Below are 22487 nucleotides of genomic sequence, written 5' to 3'. Positions count from 1 at the left end.
ATTTAAGATTGTTATGCGCGCTTGCGTTTGTACCGCCGAATGATGTTGTGGGAGCTTACGAAAAACTTATTGCTACCCCCTTTTATGTTGATCGCGCTCAAGAATTGGATCGTTTATTACATTACTTTGAAGAGACCTGGATTGGAATTCGTAATCGACGTCAGCAGAGGACTGGGGCTTTATACTCTATTTCATCATGGAATCATTATGATACAACTTTGCAGCATGAAGACAGAACAAATAACAAAGTAGAAGGTTGGCACAGTGGATTTAATAATCGTGCCCAAGCAGCCCATGTCAGTGTGTGGAAGTTCATAGAGTTACTCCAAGAAGAGCAAGTATTTACTGATCGTGAAATTGAAAAATTGCTGGCTGGAAATGATGGTACTCAAAGTAAGCGTCGGTACCGTAATCGTGAACAAAAAATTTTCAAAATTGTGGGAAAATATGATGAAAGAAAAGCTGAAATTATTGTTTATTTACGTGGCATCGCGCATAATTTAACATTGTAGAAGTTGTATTTATTTATTTATTTATTTGTATATTTAGTTTGATCTATTATATTTTTATTATTATTTTTATATTCATTTGACTGGAATAATTTAATATCAATGTATGGCTGTTCATGAATGTGATACTAATTAAATGTAATATCATTTTGTTTCCACGCGTGGAAAGCCCACGCATATACTTTGGGGGCACACTATGTGTCTAGTTTAACAATAGTAGAGCCCCCCGCAGGGGGGCGGAACCTACTGCCTCCACGCATATACTTTCCACGCGAGACAAGGTGCCTATATGGGTTTACAACTTTCTACGCGTGGAAAGCGTGGACTGAGATATTTTTGAACTGAGACATTTTTGACTGAGATATTATTGAACTGAGACATTTTGGATTGAGATATTTTTGAACTGAGACATTTTGGATTGAGATATTTTTGAACTGAGACATTTTGGACTGAGATATTTTTCCCGAGACTTTTTTGTATGAGATCATTTAGGAGAGACATTTTGACTGGGAACCAACTAAAACGTAACAAAAACAATAATAATAACATGTGTTAATCTTATAGTGAATTCGGGCGCTTGCACTAGTGCACACTGAGTGCGCACTAAAGCTTGTTCTTAGTCAATTCTTATATTTACAGATTATCTTAAATACTTCTTGAAATATTTCTTAGCAGTAAAATGATCTGTACAGCATCCATACAGATTGTTTTATCGGCTAAAAAGTTTTTAAACGTGTATTTAAGTGATCTTAAATATAAGAACAGATTATAAACAATTAAGCCTTAGTGCGCACCAGTGTGCACCAGTGTAAGCGCTCGAGTTCGCTATTAAAATAATAAGGACGTTTGAAACATATTGTGATCCATTTCTTATGGCTTCTCATTATGTATGAGAGCAGTAACAACATATCCAGATAATTCTGAATCATCTTCCTCATCACTGTCACTATCTTCCATCGAATTCCAAAGAGGCATCCTATAACACTTTGCAAGAACTTCGTCCAAATAAACATAAAAAATTTCGTTACTCGATGCGGAACATTTATATATTTGTAGATCTGAAGATAACATGCCGATATCATAAAAATCCTCAACCTGTGAAAATCTTTTTACTGCTAAACGATAGGAGTTCTGACAATATTGGAAATGATACAAATGGATCCGTCATGTAAAATGCAACAGTTGTCACGTGTCTCTATACTTAGCGATATTCCATTATATCGAATCTTACGATATTGATGACAATTAATATCATTATTACGGAATGCGATTCCGTGAATAGATGAATCTGTATTATGATCATCGCCTGTTCTGTGAATGTCTATCTCTGTCATCCTATTGAAGAATTGCTGAAGAGGTAAACCTGGCTTCCGACAATATTTCCTAAAAATAGACATGTTGTTTTTATAAGGAAAGGCAGAAAAAGAATCTAATGAACCAATACGTCTCACATCGTCGGTAAGATGAAGAAGACCATGTACATTATAAGAATTTGTAACGTTCGCGTTTCCCGCTCGGAGTTAGCTCGCCGGGCCAGGAGGAGAAAACGTGGAGACACTGGTTGGTTTCACAATATTTCTTTATTCCTTATTCTCTACTTTGCAATACAAAATGATGGAGAGTGTGAGTGTAAGTGCTTGGGTGTGTGTGTGGCTCCGCTGAGCCGCTGTGTACGTGTGCGGGGTGAATTCGCGGACAAGAGACGGAGGCGCGGTTGCCTTGAATTCGCGGACAAGAGACGGAGGCGCGGTTGCATTAAATTCGCGGACAAGAGACGGAGGCGCGGTTGCCTGGAATTCGCGGGTAAGTATTTATCGCTAGACTTATGACTACGCGGACGGATTCGCGGAGGCACGGTTGCCTTATGCGGACGGTCAGGTGGTCAGGAGCTCACTCGGGGGCACCCGAGCGAGCGGCCCGTACACCGGGGGCACCCGGCTTGAAGACGGGGGCACCCGTCTTCCGTACGGCGGAAAGGGTCGGGGGCGCCCGACCCAGCGGCAGGAGAGGGCAGGTAAACCAACCGGGGGCACCCGGCTGGGAGGCCCGTACTCTGGGGGCACCCAGGGAGAACGGGGGCACCCGTTCTCTGCACGCCCTACTGAAAAAAATCACGTCACGAAATCACGTCATGAAATTACTTCACGAAATCACGTAACGAAATTACGTAATTAATGACATAAATTAATCACGTAACGGATTGTTCCAAATCGGTACGTGATTTTAAAAATCACGTAATTTAGAAAATTACGTAACGTTTGAAAATCATGTGATTTTAAAAAATCATGATTTAATGTATAGAAAAATGGTCCATTAATTACATTATTTTTTTAAGGATTATAATGTATTAAAATTTAAAGATTCTTGATATTACATTCTCTTCATTACATTCTTAAAAAAAGACAAGATATTGCATTTAATAGGACCTATAATTTTTACATTAATGTAAGTTCTAAAACGTTTTGCTTTAATTTATAATCTTTTTATTATTACAATTATGTTGCATTTAAGTATAGTAATCAAATTTTAAAGAGCTGAATGATAGAAATAGAAAAAGGAAAATATATAGTTTTGATTTAGATGTTTATTAATCTCGCAAGTAAAAAACGATTAATAAAAATACAGATTTGGCACTGCGCATATATACATCATATTATCTATATTCATAAAAACGCAAACTTTTTCAATGCTGTTGGTGTCTTTTGCTACTAAATTATCTGAAATATTTACAACTTTTTTTAGCGGTAATGAATTGTTATTAAAAATATCTTCCGTATTTACTAAATGACAGATGGTGTACTCTTTCCTTGTTGGTGCATCGATAATAAAGTCTACAATGTGAATAAAAATCCCTTCTGTTGTTAAAGCATACGAATTATCTGATCGAATTATATTTCTTTTTGATGATGTGTACAAACACCGTTCTTTTACAATTTTCCGATATGTTCGACTTTCATCAGATAATTCAAGTTTTTCTATCCACATTAAGCTAGTTTTGTAGTGTGGTCCGAAGTATCTTGCATGCCATAATTTATATGTTTGTTTTGCGGTTTTTTTGTCCAGATAAGAAATAAAACTATTTACATTTGAAAACGCTTTTAAAGCAACATGTTTCTTTAAAATCAATTCGCTTTGACTCATTGCTATCGATCTACAAATTTGATGTACAACGCCCTTAGCACCGTGGATTTTTCGAACTAGTTGACCATTTCCGTTTTCAAAACAATAGCCAGAATGAGCCCAAAGTGGGCCCCAATCTGCTACACTTTGTGCTAAATGTAGTAGTTGATGAACGTTGTATGTCATAGCAGCTTTCGAATAATAGTGTTCGGTGTAACAAACAAAATTTGTTAATAATGTATGAGCATAATTGACCTCGTCACGTGTAATGCTTTTCTTTAGTAAAATATAGAATGCTTCTACTAAAAGTGACCAATGCTTTACCCATATTTCTAAATGTGGAAAACATAATAATATCGGTAAACTGTAGTACAAAATCCAATTCTCCCACTCTCTTGCCTTCCAATATTTTCTATCTCGTATGGAGCGAGATAAACGAGCAATTTGATTGGGAGCTTTTATTGTTAATAACACGTTGTCAATTTTATTAATATCATTATTGGATAAAGAATATGGCAAGTTGTTCGATTCGATCCAATATCTTGAAAATTGTTCCGCTATTCCCAAACAAAGACAGTGCATACTGTCTGGTACAAAACCGGATATAATATTAAAACCTTGCAAATTAATTAAACACGAAGGTCTTTTTACACCATAAACGGGATTTCGAGATGTAAGACTCTGTCGCATGTGTTCGATTGTTTCAATTTCAGTTCTTTTAGGTGGTACTTTATTTAATAAAGTATATTTTACACTTCCACCTCTCTTGTGGAAAACATAATATCCTGGGTGTAAACACCAATTACATCCGAAATAGCCATTATACTGAACCATACCCTGCATTGGTGCACGGGCAACAGAGTCTACGCAGCAACATATGGTGAATACTTTAATAGTACGTACTTCATTTGCAAAAGTACACCGTACACCATCATTTGACAATTTGTTCATGTGAACAATGTACGGCTTCAGAAAAATATTCATATTTGGTTTATCTTTACCGAACCATATGCCGCATACTACAGGTCTACTAGTTCTTACATCCAAGGGTAATTCATTTATAATCATTTGAATCGGCCAAATAGAAAATCTAGAGCTTTCGAAAATCGGCGCTCCATCACTGTTCATCGTAGTCGTAGCAAAATTAAGTTTATCATTTGTTGACAATGAGTCAACAAATTCTTTGTATAATACTCCATCCGTAATATCATCAAATTTTTCATGATTTCGCACCCTTTCGCGAATTACATAATCATAATATTTCTGATTGTCTTGAATTAAATTTGCAATTTCGTTATTTACATTCATAATAGCAAAAAAGTCATTATATGTTGTATCTTTTAATTCAATTACAGTATCGCATGCTTGACATTCAACGCGGCGATCTTTGCGATCAAACTTTGCTACATATTTTTTGCAACATGGACAAACTGCATGATATTCTATGACCGTTTCTGGATTGAACATTTGGTCAACAAGATAACGCGTACTAGGTAACAAAGAAAAATTTAAAAAACAGTTTAACATTTTAAAAAGATCAGCTAATGCACTTTGTGATAAACAATACGTGATTCCATACTTTAAAACTGTAAGTAAAATTTCAGCTGTACTCACGACTACTTGAGCATTTATAGTCTCATTATTCTCATCTTTTTGCGTCATTTCTATTAATCTACTAAAACCAATATAATTATTTTCACTATTGACATCTTCAGAGCTGACTTCTTCACAAACATCATCGTCATCGTTATTGTTATCATCTTCGTCGCTAAATTGAAATAATTCTTCATGTGCATCGTAGACCCATGAATCCTGTAGATATAAATTTTTTAACGTTTTTTATTATAGAATTTTAAGAAATAGTTATAAAAATAATTGTAATTTTCAAAGGTCTATTAGGAAAATATCTAATTAATTTCAACATTTACATATCTTTGTATAATATATAAAAGAATTGAGTAAAGTAAACATAGTAACAGTGAAAAAAAAACAAATTAATTTTTCGAAGACAAAAAGTTATTTTGAATTCTAAAACTTACAGGCAAATTACATACATGTTATGAACCATATAAAATTAAAAAATATATTCTTACATGAAAATTTTCATCCTCAGAGTCTGATAAGCCGTACAGTTGATTTCTATCATTTCTTGAAATCTGGGATGCATCTACTGTCTACAAAAAACAAATTTTATAATTTAAAAGTGTACTAAGTTAGTCTTTAATATATACAGATACAAAGTTTTTAATGTAGATCCCTATATTTAAGATTAAAAAACTTATAATTAAGAAAAAACCAATACAATATTATATTTAAAATAATAATAAAGAACTTTATGCATTCTTTCTATTTTCTCTCTCTCTTTCAATCAAATACTGATGTCTGCCTCTGCATATACTACTTAAAAAATACATTTATCCGTAAACAAATGAATACTAAGTGTGTTTTTTATAAGAATTTATAATATTTTTTTAGTATTAAAGTATAATTTATAATAATTTTTTAGTATTAAAGTTATATACTAACCTGTTCTAATATTGACGATGATTGTTGATTATCGTTTTGCTCAATAAATGTATTTTCGTGTGTTACTGAAGATTCATGACAATTATGTTGTATGAGATCTATATGCTGGTCTTGTACTGAATGCAATGACAAGTCAGAACTAAGCTCATTGTTTCTAATACCTGCTAGCAACGCTTCATTGGAGGTTGATGAGCGAATACTGTTATGTTGACTCGTACTATCAGAATCCGTGTTGTTGCTATCACTAGATGATTGGCAATTACAGTATTCCTAAATAAAGTAATAAAATAATATTAATATGATACAAAATGAAATAAACATGTTTTGAATAGGCCATTTTAACTTTTTTTAAAGTCAGTCTCCTTTTATAATCTCAATTTAGAGCATACAATTAAATAAAAAAAAGAAGTAAAAAATGTTTAGAGCTTGTGATTTGCGCATACATGAAAAGTATGACGTAATAATAAGTAAGATTCTAACAAAATTTTATTAGTTAAAAATCTGTTGTATTTAATGTATCTTTCTAAAATACCTTTATTTGTACACTTATAAATTTTAATACATAATTTTTTAAATTTATAAGGTTAATTAAATTTGTAATATATATAAACATTACTTGTAAAATAAATAAATTTGAACATAAATTCATAATTTATGTATATTTTTATCCATATAACTTTATAATACTTACTCGCCATTGAGCATCTTCGACACTGTCATCACTGCTTTGAACACTTAATTCGTATTCTGTATGATTTCTCCTGTATTGGCTCGTTCTTGGGACTTTTTGAAATTTATTTTCAAGATAATTGTGATACCTCCTCATTATATATATATTATTAATATCATTTCAACAACAAGAGAAGCACAAACAAAATACACAGTAAACGGTAAACGTGAATAATGACTTTGTCGTTAAAAGTTACAGCAGGCAAAAGCCTTTAAAAAGTCCGTTGGGCTACGTTCCAAAACTCGGCAATTATTCAGTTTAGGGAGCCTCACCTCAAATATCGATGAATATGTAAGAAAATACGCTCGTATCGTAATATAATTTTAATCGTAACGAAGATAATTACGTTAAGATCGTGATATTCGTTAATATTGTAATAAACACGTTAATATCGTAATATTCGTTCGTCAACAATCGCGGTGTTTTCGCTAGAACACACTAGACTCTACTACGTCCGTATCAACCGTTCGCTAGAACACGTCTGCACACGCTAAGCCGCCCCTCCTCCGCAGGGCCAACTCTCTCGTCGTCTCCCCGCTTCGCAGCCGTCCCGCCGGCACCGCGGTGCGCCTCTCCTCCTGGGCTGCGTTCGGAAACGTCACCCGAGTGCACACGAGTATACTCCCTTCTCTTTCTACCTCAGTAAGTTAGAAGGAGAAGGGAGTGTACCTGTGTGTACCCGGGTGACGTTTCCGAACGCAGTCCTGACGCTCCATGCGCGTGCGGCTACCAGAGCATGCGCATGTCGCTGTCGCTAGTATGCTAGGTATCGCCTATATCGCCTCGCATCTCGCATTGTGTGTGTGTCTGGGACTTAACTGCTTAACTGTTCCCACTTTATACATTTGTCCGCTCTATTACGTACGTTTTGTTTCTCGTTTCCGCCTGGAAAAGCGTAGCCGAGCACGTGTTCTATCTCGTTTAATCGGTTCAATAATATAAGGATTTTTGTGGATCGACAAACAAATAGCTAGTGGACCAAATCAGTAAACATTTATTTTTCGTTGGATTGCGTTGCGAGTCGCTCTCGTGGCGCGTCGATTTTGAAGGATTGCAAGGATCCTCTAAGCGCAGCAGTGTTGTATCCAGCCGTTAAATTTTTAGTTTTTCGTGTTACCGCGTAGCATCGGCTTTGCATTCCTAGGGCGCGTTTTGTTACTCGCATGATGTGCATAATGCATCACTTATCCTTGTTTAACTTGGTGAGCAATAAGGATAAGTGATGTATTATGCGCATCATGCGAGTAATGGAACGTACCCCGACATTACGTTTACTTGAGCATTCAATATAGTATCGAGTGTGTATTGATAATTAATCAGTTTGTCGCTGGCTATATTATCGATCCATGAGAAGAGATCGGGTGCCGTTACAAAAAAATAAAAAGAAGTTGGATTGCAGAATTGGATAAATGCGAGCTGAAAATTCTCGAACTTCGACGAGACAGCAAGCATTATTCGAGAACGCTTGAAAGGCTCCAAATCGCGACGGTTTCCTCCCCCCCTTTTTTTGTGTGTTTTCGAGCAAACGGCACAGGTGTTTCTCGCGTGATCGCAAGCACCGCGACCAATAGACGATTTGGAGCCAACGAGCGTTTCTCACGTCACCGAATTCCTCGACGCGAAGCTCCGGCCGCGATCCCTCGCCTGCTCCGTCCGGGACGGCAGTGAGCCATCATAACTCGCACGCGATACATGATCGACGTCGAGAAAACGGAGGAATGTAGCGAGTGCGAAATCGCGAGTGCGAAGTCCAGTGTAACCCACTTTAATAAAAAGGACTGACTGTTATTTCGTGTACTCATTTTTGTACTTTCCACGGCGCGAATCCGCGAAAACGTCGAGCGGTCCACTGACATTTAATGGTCCTTCGAGCCGGATCGACATAAAAGACCGGCATAGACAGTTCGACCGCCTCAAAAGTGCTCGCGTTGTGCTACGCCGAGATTGACGAATCGGCGCGCCCGCTCGACTCGCTCGAAAACGGAGTTCGCCGCCTACGCGTTCTCGACTCCGTGGCTCACTCCGAACATTGAGCGCACCACACCCGCTCTCCTAAAGATAGGTGCCTTGTGATTTTGTGAAGTGCTTCGGAGGCTCCTGCGGGACCTCCAGCAAACGTATCGTGCTCCTTGCGATACGCATCCGCCGCCCGACGGCGCCCTGCTTTGCGACGTGCTATACGTCCCTGCCTCCCGCGAGTACCTGCTACTCGCCGCGGAGTCGCACACCGAGACGTGCCAGACGTCCCTGCCTCCCGCGAGTACCTGCTACTCGCCGCGGAGTCGCACACCGAGACGTGCCAGACGTCCTTGCCTCCCGCGAGTATCGCCCTGCTACTCGCCGCGGAGTCGCACCGAGACGTGCCAGACGTCCCTGCCTCCCGCGAGTATCGCCCTGCTACTCGCCGCGGAGTCGCACACCGAGACGTGCCAGACGTCCTTGCCTCCCGCGAGTATCGCCCTGCTACTCGCCGCGGAGTCGCACCGAGACGTGCCAGACGTCCCTGCCTCCCGCGAGGATCGCCCTGCTACTCGCCGCGGAGTCGCACACGAGCGTCTTCGCTCGACAAGAAGATTGACACGCAAGTGTCTGAAAGATTTCTACACGATCCAGACATCTGCTCAACATGTCTTCGGATCTCGAAAATCTACTCATTGCTCAAGGCAATGCGATTGACCAGCTACGACGGTCGCTGATTAACTTCAAAAAGCTTCCCAAGGCTCAGGTCACTCTCCCTAAGACGAAGGGGAGACTGACGAATTTGGAGGGTCTCTGGGAAAAGGTGCAAGCCCTCCATGTCCAGCTGCTGCAGACGGCTACGGCGGAGGAGAAGAAGTCGACCCACTACTTCAAGGACGAGGAATTTCTTGCCGCCGAGGACGCCTACCTCGACGCGACGGACCACCTCCACGAGGTCATCGGTAAATTAAGTAGCGACGCCCCGAGCGCGCCGTATCGAGGTAACGAGTCTTCTTATCGCGACGCGCACTCCGGAGTGTCATTGCATCTGCCTCGTATCTCGCTTCCGAACTTTTCTGGTGCTTTCGCTGAATGGGAGAATTTTCGCGGAATCTTCGAGTCTCTCGTAGCAAACAGTGAATCGTTGACAAGAACGCAAAAGTTACATTATCTGAAAGCGAGCCTCTCCGGCGAGGCCGCGTCGTTGATTAATAACATTCAAATTTCTGACGCGAACTACGAGGCAGCGTGGCTACTTCTTACCGACGAATACGACAACCGCAACGCGATTATTCACGCGCATATCCATTCGTTCGCCGACTTACCGAAAATGAAAAACGAGAACGTGACCGAGTTGAAAAAACTTCGCGATAGTGTGTCCGCATCTCTCGCCGCGTTAACGAATCTCGATCGTCCGGTCGATATGTGGGACGACCTCCTAGTTTATATTATCTCGCAAAAGTTCAGTCCGCGAACGCGCAATGAATGGAATCTTAAACGAGGCAACACGGATGCGTACCCTACGTATAAAGAGATTCATGACTTCATGACTCTTCGCATTCGCGGTCTCGCGGATTACCCTTCGCAATCCGAATCTGCGTCAAATAGTGCGCGCGGTAATAGAGCTCGTGCTTCGGTGAATACGGTTTCGCCCGTCAAATGCGTCCGTTGTTCCGGAAACCACGGTCTTGCAAAGTGTAATAAATTTCTAAGTCTGTCGGTCGAGCAGCGTCGACTCGCCGCGCGACAGCATAAATGTTGCTTTAATTGTTTGAGAACCGAGCATTTTTCAAACAATTGTCCGAGTAAAGGACGGTGCAATCAATGCCACCAAGCTCACCATTCGCTGCTTCACCGCGAGGGTACGGAAACTGGTACTAAAAGTACGCTTTCCGCGATTAATTCGCCGTCCTCAGCTCCGTCAGCTGTGTCAGTCGCCGCTGCCTCCGAGTCACCGGCCGCGCCCTCAGCGTTCGTTCAAAACGTGCATGCTACTCGAGATTTTGTGAAACAACCGCCTCATGTACTTCTCGCCACTGCGTATGTTAGTTTAAGTACAATCGAGGGCCGCACATTTAAAGTACGTGCACTACTAGATCAAGGCTCGACATACAGTTTCATATCAGAATCTCTTTGTCAGACGATGCGAACCAGGCGTCATCGTGCCGCGTTGAAGATACATTGTTTTGGAGAAAAATTTAATGGAGTCGCGCGGTCACAAGTTAATCTTGCTCTCGCGCCCTGCGACAAACAGGGACCGATATTTCCCTTCTCGGGTTACGTATATCAAAGAATCACTTCTTATACAGCCTCTCAACAGAAGCCGGCCGCAATGTGGCCACATCTACGCGATTTACCTTTAGCAGATCCTGATCCCTCATGTAATCACCCGATTCATGTATTAATCGGCGCGGATTTATACGGGTCTCTGCTACTCGACGGTCTACGTCAGGGCCCGGTCGGCACTCCGACGGGCCAGCTTACAATTTTCGGATGGATCCTCTCCGGTCCCGCCGGCCCTGCGCGCCCGGCTGGAGAGTCCGCTTCTGTCCTGAGTTGCGTATCCTGCGAGGATACGAATTCCTTAATTCAAAGTTTTTGGGAGGACGAACGTATCCCCTCTCGAACTCCTCTCACCGAAGAGGACGAACGTTGCGAGAAGCATTTTGCGACGACTCATTCTCGCGATTCACAAGGACGCTACATTGTGCGTTTGCCGTTCAAAAACGGCCCCCCTCGCGTCGGCGACACATTCCGAAAGGCTTCCTTCCTGTACTCCAATATGGAGCGCCGACTCGCGCGGAAACCAGAAATCGCCGCGCAGTATCACGATTTTTTAAGAGAATACGAATCGATGGGGCACATGGAGTCGGTGCGGGCGGACGAGCGCCCCCCTTACCCCCCGATATACATCCCGCATCATTTTGTTTTACGCGAATCGAGTACAACGACCAAGTTACGCGTCGTGTTTAATGCCTCTAGCGAATCGACCGACAAAACCTCGCTCAATGATTTTCTAATGGCGGGACCTAAACTTCAACAAGACATCGCCGCGATAATCCTGCGCTGGCGACTCTTTCGGTACGTGTACATGGCTGACATTGCTAAAATGTTCCGACAAATACTCGTGCATCGGGATGACGCGGACTATCAACGAATTCTTTGGCGCCCCCCCGACAGTCTGTTGATTCGGCTTTACCGCTTACTCACCGTGACCTACGGGCAAAAACCTTCGCCTTTTCTCGCACAGCGCTCCCTTATCCAATTAGCTCGCGACGAAGGTAAAGACTTCCCCGACGCGGTCAATATAATCGAAGAGTCGACCTACGTCGATGATGTTCTTTTCGGAGCAGACGACCTTCGGTCTCTGCTCGAGAAGCGCAATCAACTCGTGGGCATAATGAATCGCGGATGTTTCCCCCTGCGAAAATGGGCCGCGAATTCAGCCGAACTTTTGACGGATATTCCAGAGGACCAACGGGAATCCTCGGACTATCCGATCAACCACGATGACACGCTCAAGGTCCTCGGCCTGTCTTGGTCTCCGCGCGATGACTCGTTTCGTTTCGTAATTTCGCCATACGCCGTGACAGTTCATACTAAGCGCTCCGTTTTATCGTTTATTGCAAAGCTGTATGACCCCCTCGGCTGGGCGTCACCGATAGTCATCGCGGCCAAGATGTTGATGCAGGAGCTCTGGCTCCGTAAAATTGATTGGGATGCTCCCATCCCCGATGATCTTCTGCATCAGTGGATCAATTACGTTTCAGACTTGCCTAATATTAGCAAAATACGCATTCCTCGATGGACAGGGATGCGTCAAGATAAAATCGATGTTGAATTGCACGGCTTCGCGGACGCCTCCACTCGCGCTTACGCCGCGGTAGTTTTCCTCCGAATCGTGCATTCTCCCTCTAACATTCAAGTCATCCTCCTCGCGGCCAAAACGAAAGTCGCGCCATTGAAAACCGTTAGCGTTCCACGCTTGGAACTTAACGCCGTCGTTCTATTAATTCGATTGATAGAATGGGTAAGAAACACCACGGGCTTGATGCGAGCTCTCTTGTTTGGATGGACTGATTCCCAAATCGTATTAGCTTGGCTTCTACAACATCCATCCCGCTAAAATTCCTATGTCGCGAACCGCGTCTCCGAGGTGCAGACGCGCCTTCCGACCGTACGTTGGCAACACGTTCGCTCCCAGGAAAATCCTGCCGACTGCGCGTCGCGCGGCTTTACTGCCGCCGATCTCGTCAATCATGAATTATGGTGGTCGGGGCCCCGGTGGCTTAGCTCGACCACGGCCTCGTGGCCGATCCCCCCGACTCCGACTGAAAAGGACATTTTTCAAACGGTATCTTCCGAAGCGCGTAAAGCTACCGTTCATCTCGTCGATTCAGCTCCTGAGTGGGATCTGCCCACCTCCTGCTCGAGCTGGATCCGACTTCTTCGTATTACCGCGTACATTCGGCGTTTCGTTCGGAACTTAAAAAATAAAGTCGCCTCTTCGGTGATCGTCAAGTCTCCCTTGACCGCAGAGGAGATTCACGAAGCCTCCGTCTTTTGGCTTCGATCGGCACAAGCGACTTGTTTTTCGGATGACTTGAAGGCTTTGAACGCTCACGCCGCTGTATCGCGATCAAGTTCCTTACGCTCTCTCCACCCCTTTATCGGGAAAGATAAATTAATCCGGCTTGGCGGGCGGCTCGAAAACTCCGCGCTGAGTTACAATGAGCGACACCCCGTCATACTTGCTCGACATCATATTGCCGAACTTTTGATCGATCAAGCACACCGACGCTCTCTCCATGGAGGGACTAAACTCACGCTTAGATGTCTCCGTCAAAATTATTGGTTAATTTCCGCGCGAAGCATGATCAAATCTCACATTCATAAATGTGTTACATGCGTTCGACATTCCGCGAAAACTCCTACGCAATTAATGGGTGATCTCCCGAGTCCCCGAGTAAATCCTGCTCCTCCGTTCTCTCACACGGGCATAGATTACGCCGGACCTATGAACATTACCCCCGTTGTCGGTCGCGGCCAAAAGGGGAGCAAACACTACGTCGCGGTGTTCGTTTGTCTCGCCACTAAGGCGATCCACCTCGAAAGTGTGGAGGATTACTCCACCGATGGATTCCTCGCGGCATTTCAACGGTTTGTCAGTCGCCGCGGACTGCCATCGGACATGTACAGCGATAATGGCACGAATTTTGTGGGTGCTGACCGCGAGCTCCAACGCAGCTTCCGCGCGCTTGTGAACAACCCCTCCCTTAAGGAAATTCTCGCTAACGACGGCGTACGGTGGCATTTCGTGCCCCCTGCGGCACCACATTTCGGCGGGCGTTGGGAGGCTGGAGTGAAGAGCTTTAAGCACCATCTCAGGCGAGTGACTGGTGCTCGCACTCTGTCTCGCTCCGAATTCGTTACGCTTTTATGTAAGATAGAGGCTTGCTTGAACTCGCGACCGATCTCTCCACTTAGTGACGATCCGTCCGATTATACCGCTTTGACACCTGGTCATTTTCTTATCGGCCGACCGCTCACGAGCATACCGGAGGAATCCGTCCTCGAAATCAATGCGAATCGGTTGTCGCGATGGCAACACGTACAATTAATGCTCGAACAGATCTGGCGTTCTTGGTCGTCGGACTATTTACATTCATTGCAACAGCGCGTGAAATGGACCGAATCTCACGATAATCCGAAGGTTGACGAGTTAGTTTTACTTAAGAGTAACCTACTCCCTCCTTCAAAGTGGGAACTCGCAAGGATTCAGCAGGTCCATCCCGGACTTGACGGTCGCGTTCGCGTCGTCACATTACGCACCGCCAATTCCGAGCTAAAACGACCAATAACCCAGATCTGTCGGTTGCCCGCGTCTATCAGTCCGCCGGGAACCGCGGAATCCCGTTAGAATTAAGCTCGTTCGTTTTTCATTAGATTTAAGGACATTGTAAAAATAGGTTAAGTTCTCAAATGTATATATTGTATATAACGCTTTGAACCAAGACGTTCCCACGCTCCTCTATGCGACCTTGTCAACCCCCGTTCGTTTCGCATTCCGTCGAATGCGAGGCGGGCGGCATGTTGAGAATTGGATAAATGCGAGCTGAAAATTCTCGAACTTCGACGAGACAGCAAGCATTATTCGAGAACGCTTGAAAGGCTCCAAATCGCGACGGTTTCCTCCCCCCCTTTTTTTGTGTGTTTTCGAGCAAACGGCACAGGTGTTTCTCGCGTGATCGCAAGCACCGCGACCAATAGACGATTTGGAGCCAACGAGCGTTTCTCACGTCACCGAATTCCTCGACGCGAAGCTCCGGCCGCGATCCCTCGCCTGCTCCGTCCGGGACGGCAGTGAGCCATCATAACTCGCACGCGATACATGATCGACGTCGAGAAAACGGAGGAATGTAGCGAGTGCGAAATCGCGAGTGCGAAGTCCAGTGTAACCCACTTTAATAAAAAGGACTGACTGTTATTTCGTGTACTCATTTTTGTACTTTCCACGGCGCGCACCGCGAAAACGTCGAGCGGTCCACTGACAAGTTGGATTGCAGAAGCGCACATGAGTTAGTAAGTAATAAATATTTTGTGTAAAATTTATTTTTGTTTACCTGAATAATGGGGAGAGAATTTGATTTTCATTTAGCAGTGTTATTAAAAAAATGACTACAGAGCAGGCTAAAGTATAAATTCTCTTTGTACAGACGGCGTCATTAATGCCTTCCACTTGAAGGCATAGTACATGTAACGTGCACTATAGAAATCCCCAGAACACAGCTAGGCAAGCATTAATGACGCCGTCTGTACGTTGTATTTTTTTGGTTTACATTAAAATGGTGTTCTCAAAATAGATGTTATCATTTATCTCTGTAAAAGATCGAACATATTCTCGATGTAATCGGGCCGCGAGGCTGACTGCTACGTGTCTGCTGTCAGTCTCGTGGCACGAGATCGATCACGCCGTCCCGCGTGATCGACGTACCGGCATAAATCGCGCTCCACGGAATCTCCGGTCGAGCACGAAACAATCTCTATTTAAAGTAGTTTACCTATATGATTATTTTTATATACATTGCAGAAAGCATTTAACTTTTTGTTTTTAATTATAATTTACAAATTTCAACATTATTAATCATAATATAAATATGTGCAAATACTACATCATTTGAATTATTTTCTTATCACAGTTAAAAAATATTTTTCAAGTTTTGAAAATGTAATAAACATAATTTTTTAAAGCAACCATGGATTCACAAATTAAGTTTGCTAGTGTGCGTTATTTCGATGATGAAAGCAAGAAAATCCATATTGTCCCTATTGAAAGAATAAAGAATTTTGTGGTTTTGAATAAGTATGAGGATCCATATTTTGTAAAAAGGCTGAACACTGTAACCATGGAAGAAAGTTTGGTCGCAGCTCAAATTATGGAAGTAGGAAGTATGTACAAAATTCATTGTCATAGTCAATTTTAATTTTAAGTAAATTATAAAGTTCACACTTTTCTTTTTTCTATAACATTTTTTGAGGTTTTCTTCTTTCTACCTTTTTTTAACCAATTGTTTTCTTTTTTGTTTATTTTGTTTATTGTACTTTATTCTAGTTTTTAGCATGCTATTATCTATTTGTAGTGTTAAGAAGATTTTGTCATTGGCCTAGTCAAAATAATGTCAAAACTGTCGTTTATTACTTTCTCTGTTCTATCTGGGTATTGTATATGTAATATATTTTGTCTTTAATATGCTCTTATTCAATATAATTTAATTTTAAATCACCATCATGGTATGGGACGTTATGCAGTCATATTGCCATCATTTTGATCACTTATTTTAACATCATACTCCTCATCAATTTGATGTCACTTTGACATCATTTTGACTAGGTTGTTTTCACTGGGTTATTTTATTATCCATTCTAATCTTTTACTAAATATACCTGGTAAGTGTTTCATGCTTTCGGTAAATGACGTAATTTTATTAGGTTTTTACTAGTATTTCATTCTTTACAGCTAATGAAGAGGACTTGAAACATAACAAACGACGCTATGTCTTTAAAAAACTGGGTTACAGTGATGCCGTACAAATAATATTAGATAAAGAAAATCCAGAGCCTAATAAAACTCAAAAAGAAACGGTAATATTTCAATCATGTTATTGTGATAATGTTTTACAAATATTTAATTGCTGATTTTAATTATAACTATTATAATTGTTATACTTTCATTTTTTATTTTATTTATATAGCACTTACACAATCGATAATATCCAAATTGTTAATTTTAATAGTAAATAAATAAATTCAAAAATAATCTTTCGCCAGTGATAAAATAATATAAAACTTTTTATTAGTCGGCCTGACGCATTAATTTAATAATTATAACAACGTTTTGACCTCTATTTTGGGTCCTTATCAAGTTAATGATAGATCAATGTGTGTCGAACATTATAAAATTACGAGTCATAGTTAAACATTAGCGGGGCGGTAAAACAGAATGTAAACTTCGTGAGGCATGACCGTCACGTGTAGCGCCCGTCGAACAGTCGGGCGCTACACGTGACGGTCATGCCTTACGAAGTTTACATTTTGTTTTACCGCCCCGCTAATGTTTAACTATGACTCGTAATTAAATGTAAGAAATAAAATAAATTGCAACTATAACTTACTCTTTTTATCAACATTTAAAAAAAATTTAATTTGAAATTTGAATGTGTAATATTACATGCAAAAACAATAAAAATAATAAGTTATAGTTGAAATTCTCGTAATATAAGTGATACATTTTATTTCTTACAATAGATTTTTATGTAAATTCAAGAAGATTAAAGAATTAATTATATGGAAGCTATACTTTTTACACCACTACATTTAAATAAGACTTTTTATACAGATTCTATAAATTGGCCCATTGGTAATTACAGATCTATATGAAACAAGATCCTATTAAGTAAATTTTATTTAACTAGTGTTGCTCGACATTTTAAGCCGATTTTACTTAATAGTTCAGCAACATCAGCTAAAGAATTTTCTCCGTGTGAAAATATAAGTTTTATTTTAAATAAATATAAACTGAAATTAATTATAATGTGAACGTTTATATGCAATCTTCAAAAGTAACATTTTTTCTGTTTTAAATATAAATATCATTTATTTTTTAAAATGCTTATTTTTTAATGGAAAACTTATTATAAAACTAGTTTTATGATGCTCTAAGTTTTTTTAAAAATCATGAATTTTCAAGGAATTCAATAATGAGAGGACATCGGAAGAGGATGATGAAAATATAATCAATGAGAAATTGAAAACTACTAATCGTGACGCTAAAATATTTAAAAGAAACCAAAACAAATTTTCTAAAATTCCATCTGCTGTAGATAGAACATCTAAAATGGACGATGTCGATATAATTAAGAATAAATTGGAAACTTTAAATCGTGATAATATAGCATTTGAAAAAACCTGTGAAAAACTGTTTGAAATTCCAATTGCTGTAGAACAGGAAATTCAGTATTTAAAAGACGAAAACAATAAATTACAATTAGAAAACAACAACTTGAAAACTGATATATTCCTTCTTAAAGAGGAACTTCATACGTTGAAAACAAAGAAACAATTCTTTCCTAAAGGTAAAAAATATTATTTATTTTTGAAACAAAATTGTTCTTTATTTACTTATGGCGTTTTCGATTTGCGACTCGACCCGACTCGGGGTCGCATCACGGACGTGGAATACATACATAGATATGTATGTATTCCACGTCCGTGATGCGACCCCGAGTCGGGTCGAGTCGCAAATCGAAAACGCCATTAATTTTTATTAATATTTGACAATGTATTTTTACAGACCTAAAGCGTGCGGCATCACCACCTATAACCAGTACCCCCAAAAAAATGAGAAGTAAAACGACTGTTAATGCTCCTTTACAAGATACTATTTGTAGTGAACCTGGTACTTCTCAACTAATACATGAACAATCTCCATTGCAAGAAGATGACTTGTGTATGCAAGTTTCAACAGAAAACAAGACTCATAAAGCAAACAATCCGAAAGCAAAAGGCAAGAAAAAAAAACAAAAGAAAAAAGCAAAGAAAACTAAAAAACCTACAAAAGATCAAGAAAAAGGAAAAAATAAAAGAAGTGACCTGGATTACGATTCTGATCAATTTGTTAAACTAACGGATAAAGAAAATATGACTGCTTGGGACGACGAAGTAAACGGAACAACTGTAAGTTTAAATGTAAAAAATATTTCAATTTAAGACATTTCTAATGTGTTCGCGAGAATGGAGCGGTGTGAGCTTTTCGCACTCACGGACTCAACATTTTTATCTTGTCACGCATTTCCTCGTAACGTCTACTAGCTTCTGTTTTACGTTTTTGTACATCGAGGTTTTGGTAAAAACAATTTTTCATGACTTATTTTTTAGTTTTAAAAACTTAAAATTTAAGTATGAGAAATATACTTATACTTAAATATAACTTAAAAATGTGCAAATTAAAAACTTGCGTATTGTTTCCTCATCATTACATGTGCAAGTTTTTGATGTACTAGATCTATTTCCTTCCAAGTTTCTTGAAAGTATGCAAATTAGAAATTTGCACATTGCTTCTTCATAATTGTGTTTTCCTCATAAAACTTCCTCTATGAAGAAGCCATACTATTTTATGTTAATAATTATGTTGCTGTAATTTGAAAACAAGAAAAAAAACAAAAGAAAAAAGCAAAGAAAACTAAAAAAACTTACGAAAGATCAATGAAAAGAAAAAAAATAAAGGAAGTGACCTGGATTACAAAAGATTAAAGAATATAATAAAATTAGAAAAGTTGTCCATAATTAATAATAAATTGTCAACAAACACCAATTTTTGAAAAGTGAGAATTGTTTAGACTTGAGGTGTAGGGTAAAGGTAAGGGTAAAAATATTAGAATATTGGCAATTCTTTAGTCTTTTCTATTCCTATTTCATATATAATTCTTTAAGATTTGGTTGATTAGACCTAGCTTTATACGTGATCAAAGGTCCATATACGAGATTTTCGAAAACAAAGATTCTTCTTTGAGGAAACAAAAATTATTAGAACAACCTTGAATCTGTATTTATAATTCAATAACGATAATCATTAAAATATTTTCTAAAATAAAAATTTCAATTTCTTTTTTTTTTTAGATTAAAATGATGCACTTGAGATACGGTATCTCAATACCGTATACAATATGGAAAGAAATAAAAAAGTTGAGAAGACCTTCGTTATTTGTTAGGCAATTGAGCCGAGCACTTTGGGGAGTGCACAAATTGATGAATAGAGCTGTAGTGTTAGAAAAATGTAAAAATAGATTGCCAAACCGATCCCCGAGAAAGTCACTGACACCAGTAAAAAAGGCTGTTTTAAGAAGTATGTATAAAAGAAAAAATAATCCCGTTGGTAGAAAGTGTGAAAGGCCTGCTTTAGCACTTAAAAGTTTTTTCGAACGTATAATGAATAATTAGTTCTAATAGTGAATATATACTTAAAACTGTTTAAAAATTTGTAAGAAGTCTAGGTAGTAAAATTATGATTTCACACACTCTCACTATTAATGTACTCTGGTAAAATGAGCCTAATGAAAACCTATTTCATCTAGAATGCTATTCAGCTTTTATTGAGATGCATCACAAAAAAGAAAAAAAGAAACTGATAAATAAATGGACACGCTATTTAAGCATCTACATCAATTTTCTTATTGAAACAAAAATAAAAGGTAAATATTTTTTAACGACGATAGACAAATAATTTTTATATGTTTAAAGGTAATATCTTTTTGTATTTTTTTAAAGGAAAATATGTGTTTATAAATTGATATATTCATAAAAAATTATAAAAACAACTGGATTAATGAAATTAATCCTTAAAGTATAGTACTTTTTTCTATTAATATTAATATTTTTTTCTTTACTTTATACACAGTTAAAGAACTCTTTAACAGTAAAAAAATACTTAAAAAAATAATTTGTAATATAGTTGCGTTTAAAATATAAGACATTGAATTAAATAAAAAATTTTAATATTTCTAAACATTTCTTAGCATGGATAATTATAAAAAATAATAAACATTTTTAATTAATATTCCAGATCTAAACATTCTAGATTTTTTAAAACAGTCTTTCAACAAATAAACATAAAAAATTAGAAAACAATATATTCTAAAAGTCACTATTTAAAAATTAAAAATACGTTAATAATAATAATGTTAAAAATGTTTTGCAGAAGAAGGAGAAAATCAAAGAAAACTTCAATGTGCATCGCCCAATTCATCAGCCTCTTCACAAAGTCGTTCTTCACAAAGCAGTGATTCAAATTCCAATGAATCATCCAATGAATCATCAGATAGTGATTAAGTTTAGTGATTAAGTTTAGTGTTACCAATGTTAAAATGAGTTTAACCCTCGGTTGTCACACCGGGTCAAAATGACCCCATCCAATTTTCAAACAGCTACATGCTGTTCAAAAACTAACAGTTTAAGTAGATTACAAAAAATTCTAGAATTAAGTTTAAACATTGTAAAATGTATCCTTATTATAAAGAATTAACTTTTTGAGTGGCATTATGCTCTAAAAATTCTTTTAAAAACTGTTTAAAGAAGAGGTGTGACAACCGAGAGTTAATGTTATCATAATGTATAACTAAATTGTTTATGTTACATGCTATTTATTTTATTATATTAGTTGCTTTCCATTTACACTCAAGTGATCTGAGTCACTCAGTTATGTGAGTATTTCACACTCAGGTAAGATATGTCATTTTGTATTTACCTGCTTATTTTGATGACAAAGCAGCTATTGCGTAATAATACGCACGGTTTATAGCCTCATTTTTAATGTGTCTATTAGATTCATCAAAGCACATGGTCTCGATTGTGGATAAATACTCAGTTGAATCTCACTTGTCAGCATGCAAAAAGAACGTGCATTCAACTGAGTTATGACGTCACAAGTGAGAATTATTTGAGTTGATGTAAATGGAAAGCAACTATTGTTATATGTGATATACTCATTTATATACTTAAAAAGTTGACTCAAATAAAATTATAGACAATATAAAAATAAAATTATAGACAATATAATTTATTACAGTATTGATTCTTTATTTAGAACCACTTATTTTGCTTAAATCATGTTTTACATGCATAAGTTACGACGAAAAAGCATCTTTAAATTTTAATACATTATAATCCTTAAAAAAATAATTTAATTAATGGACCATTTTTCTATACATTAAATCATGATTTTTTAAAATTACATGATTTTCAAACGTTACGTAATTTTCTAAATTACGTGATTTTTAAAATCACGTACCGATTTGGAACAATCCGTTACGTGATTAATTTATGTCATTAATTACGTAATTTTGTTACGTGATTTCGTGATGTAATTTCATGACGTGATTTCGTGACGTGATTTTTTTCAGTAGGGCGGAGGACAAGGTTGGGGGCACCCAACCTGGTTAAGCGGTCTCGGAAAGTGGTCGTGTCGGGAGCAGGAGCCGGACAGGACTGGTGACTCGAGTTGGCTCGAGTCCCCTATTTATACCCCGAGGGAGAGCGGTGGGGGCTGCCCCACCGCTCGGGCACAGGAGCGCACGCTGAACACATGTTCG

General features: G+C 38.8%; 4 protein-coding genes and 1 long non-coding RNA gene across 13 annotated transcripts; 4 read left to right on the top strand and 1 right to left on the bottom strand.

The window, feature by feature from the left end:
• Positions 1-3075: 3075 nt before the first annotated feature.
• LOC139782249 (uncharacterized) lies at positions 3076-7416 on the bottom strand. Of its 2 annotated transcripts, XM_071721222.1 has the most exons (5): positions 6847-7416; positions 6317-6425; positions 6156-6220; positions 5723-5803; positions 3076-5441 (listed from the first exon to the last, which is right to left on the bottom strand). In XM_071721222.1, exons 1-5 carry the CDS (start codon positions 6979-6981, stop codon positions 3120-3122), a joined length of 2712 nt encoding a protein of 903 aa, XP_071577323.1. In that variant the 5' UTR covers positions 6982-7416; the 3' UTR covers positions 3076-3119. The 2 variants fall into 2 exon arrangements, with proteins under 2 accessions (XP_071577323.1, XP_071577322.1); XM_071721221.1 differs by having other exon boundaries at positions 6156-6425.
• LOC139782250 (uncharacterized) lies at positions 4435-6148 on the top strand. The gene is made up of 3 exons (XR_011720833.1): positions 4435-4524; positions 4985-5122; positions 5743-6148. It is a non-coding gene; the product is annotated as an uncharacterized lncRNA (long non-coding RNA).
• Positions 7417-7648: 232 nt separating the features above from the next.
• Positions 7649-21958, top strand: LOC139782243 (uncharacterized). 8 transcript variants are annotated; one of them, XM_071721212.1, is made up of 10 exons: positions 7649-7746; positions 8178-8286; positions 15413-15426; positions 16096-16293; positions 16862-16986; positions 18092-18476; positions 18695-19077; positions 20020-20245; positions 20475-20591; positions 21098-21958. In XM_071721212.1, exons 4-10 carry the CDS (start codon positions 16101-16103, stop codon positions 21226-21228), a joined length of 1560 nt encoding a protein of 519 aa, XP_071577313.1. In that variant the 5' UTR covers positions 7649-7746; positions 8178-8286; positions 15413-15426; positions 16096-16100; the 3' UTR covers positions 21229-21958. The 8 variants fall into 8 exon arrangements, with proteins under 8 accessions (XP_071577313.1, XP_071577316.1, XP_071577317.1 ...); XM_071721213.1 differs by having other exon boundaries at positions 7665-7871; positions 8206-8286; XM_071721209.1 differs by having other exon boundaries at positions 7665-7871.
• LOC139782248 (uncharacterized) lies at positions 9512-12970 on the top strand. The gene has a single exon (XM_071721220.1). The coding sequence runs from the start codon at positions 9512-9514 to the stop codon at positions 12968-12970; it is 3459 nt and encodes a 1152-aa protein (XP_071577321.1).
• LOC139782247 (uncharacterized) lies at positions 13718-14764 on the top strand. Its single transcript, XM_071721219.1, has one exon. The coding sequence runs from the start codon at positions 13718-13720 to the stop codon at positions 14762-14764; it is 1047 nt and encodes a 348-aa protein (XP_071577320.1).
• Positions 21959-22487: the final 529 nt, after the last annotated feature.

Source organism: Temnothorax nylanderi, unplaced genomic scaffold, assembly GCF_030848795.1.
Source record: "Temnothorax nylanderi isolate EJ_2023f unplaced genomic scaffold, tnyl_v1.0 TNYL_tig0398_pilon, whole genome shotgun sequence".
In the NCBI taxonomy this organism is placed as follows: Eukaryota; Metazoa; Arthropoda; class Insecta; order Hymenoptera; family Formicidae; genus Temnothorax; species Temnothorax nylanderi.
Note: the sequence above shows the minus strand (reverse complement) of the source record. Positions and strands in the feature narration are given on the sequence as shown.

Coding starts and splice junctions, on each gene's coding strand:
- LOC139782243 (XM_071721212.1), top strand. CDS start 16,101: ATGGATTCACAAATTAAGTTTGCTAGTGTGCGTTATTTCGATGATGAA. Junction 18,477..18,694: donor GAAACAATTCTTTCCTAAAG/GTAAAAAATATT, acceptor GTATTTTTACAG/ACCTAAAGCGTGCGGCATCA. Junction 20,592..21,097: donor TATTGAAACAAAAATAAAAG/GTAAATATTTTT, acceptor AATGTTTTGCAG/AAGAAGGAGAAAATCAAAGA.
- LOC139782248 (XM_071721220.1), top strand. CDS start 9,512: ATGTCTTCGGATCTCGAAAATCTACTCATTGCTCAAGGCAATGCGATT.
- LOC139782247 (XM_071721219.1), top strand. CDS start 13,718: ATGATCAAATCTCACATTCATAAATGTGTTACATGCGTTCGACATTCC.
- LOC139782249 (XM_071721221.1), bottom strand. CDS start 6,981: ATGAGGAGGTATCACAATTATCTTGAAAATAAATTTCAAAAAGTCCCA. Junction 6,426..6,846: donor TCGAAGATGCTCAATGGCGA/GTAAGTATTATA, acceptor TACTTTATTTAG/GAATACTGTAATTGCCAATC. Junction 5,442..5,722: donor CTGAGGATGAAAATTTTCAT/GTAAGAATATAT, acceptor TTATATCTACAG/GATTCATGGGTCTACGATGC.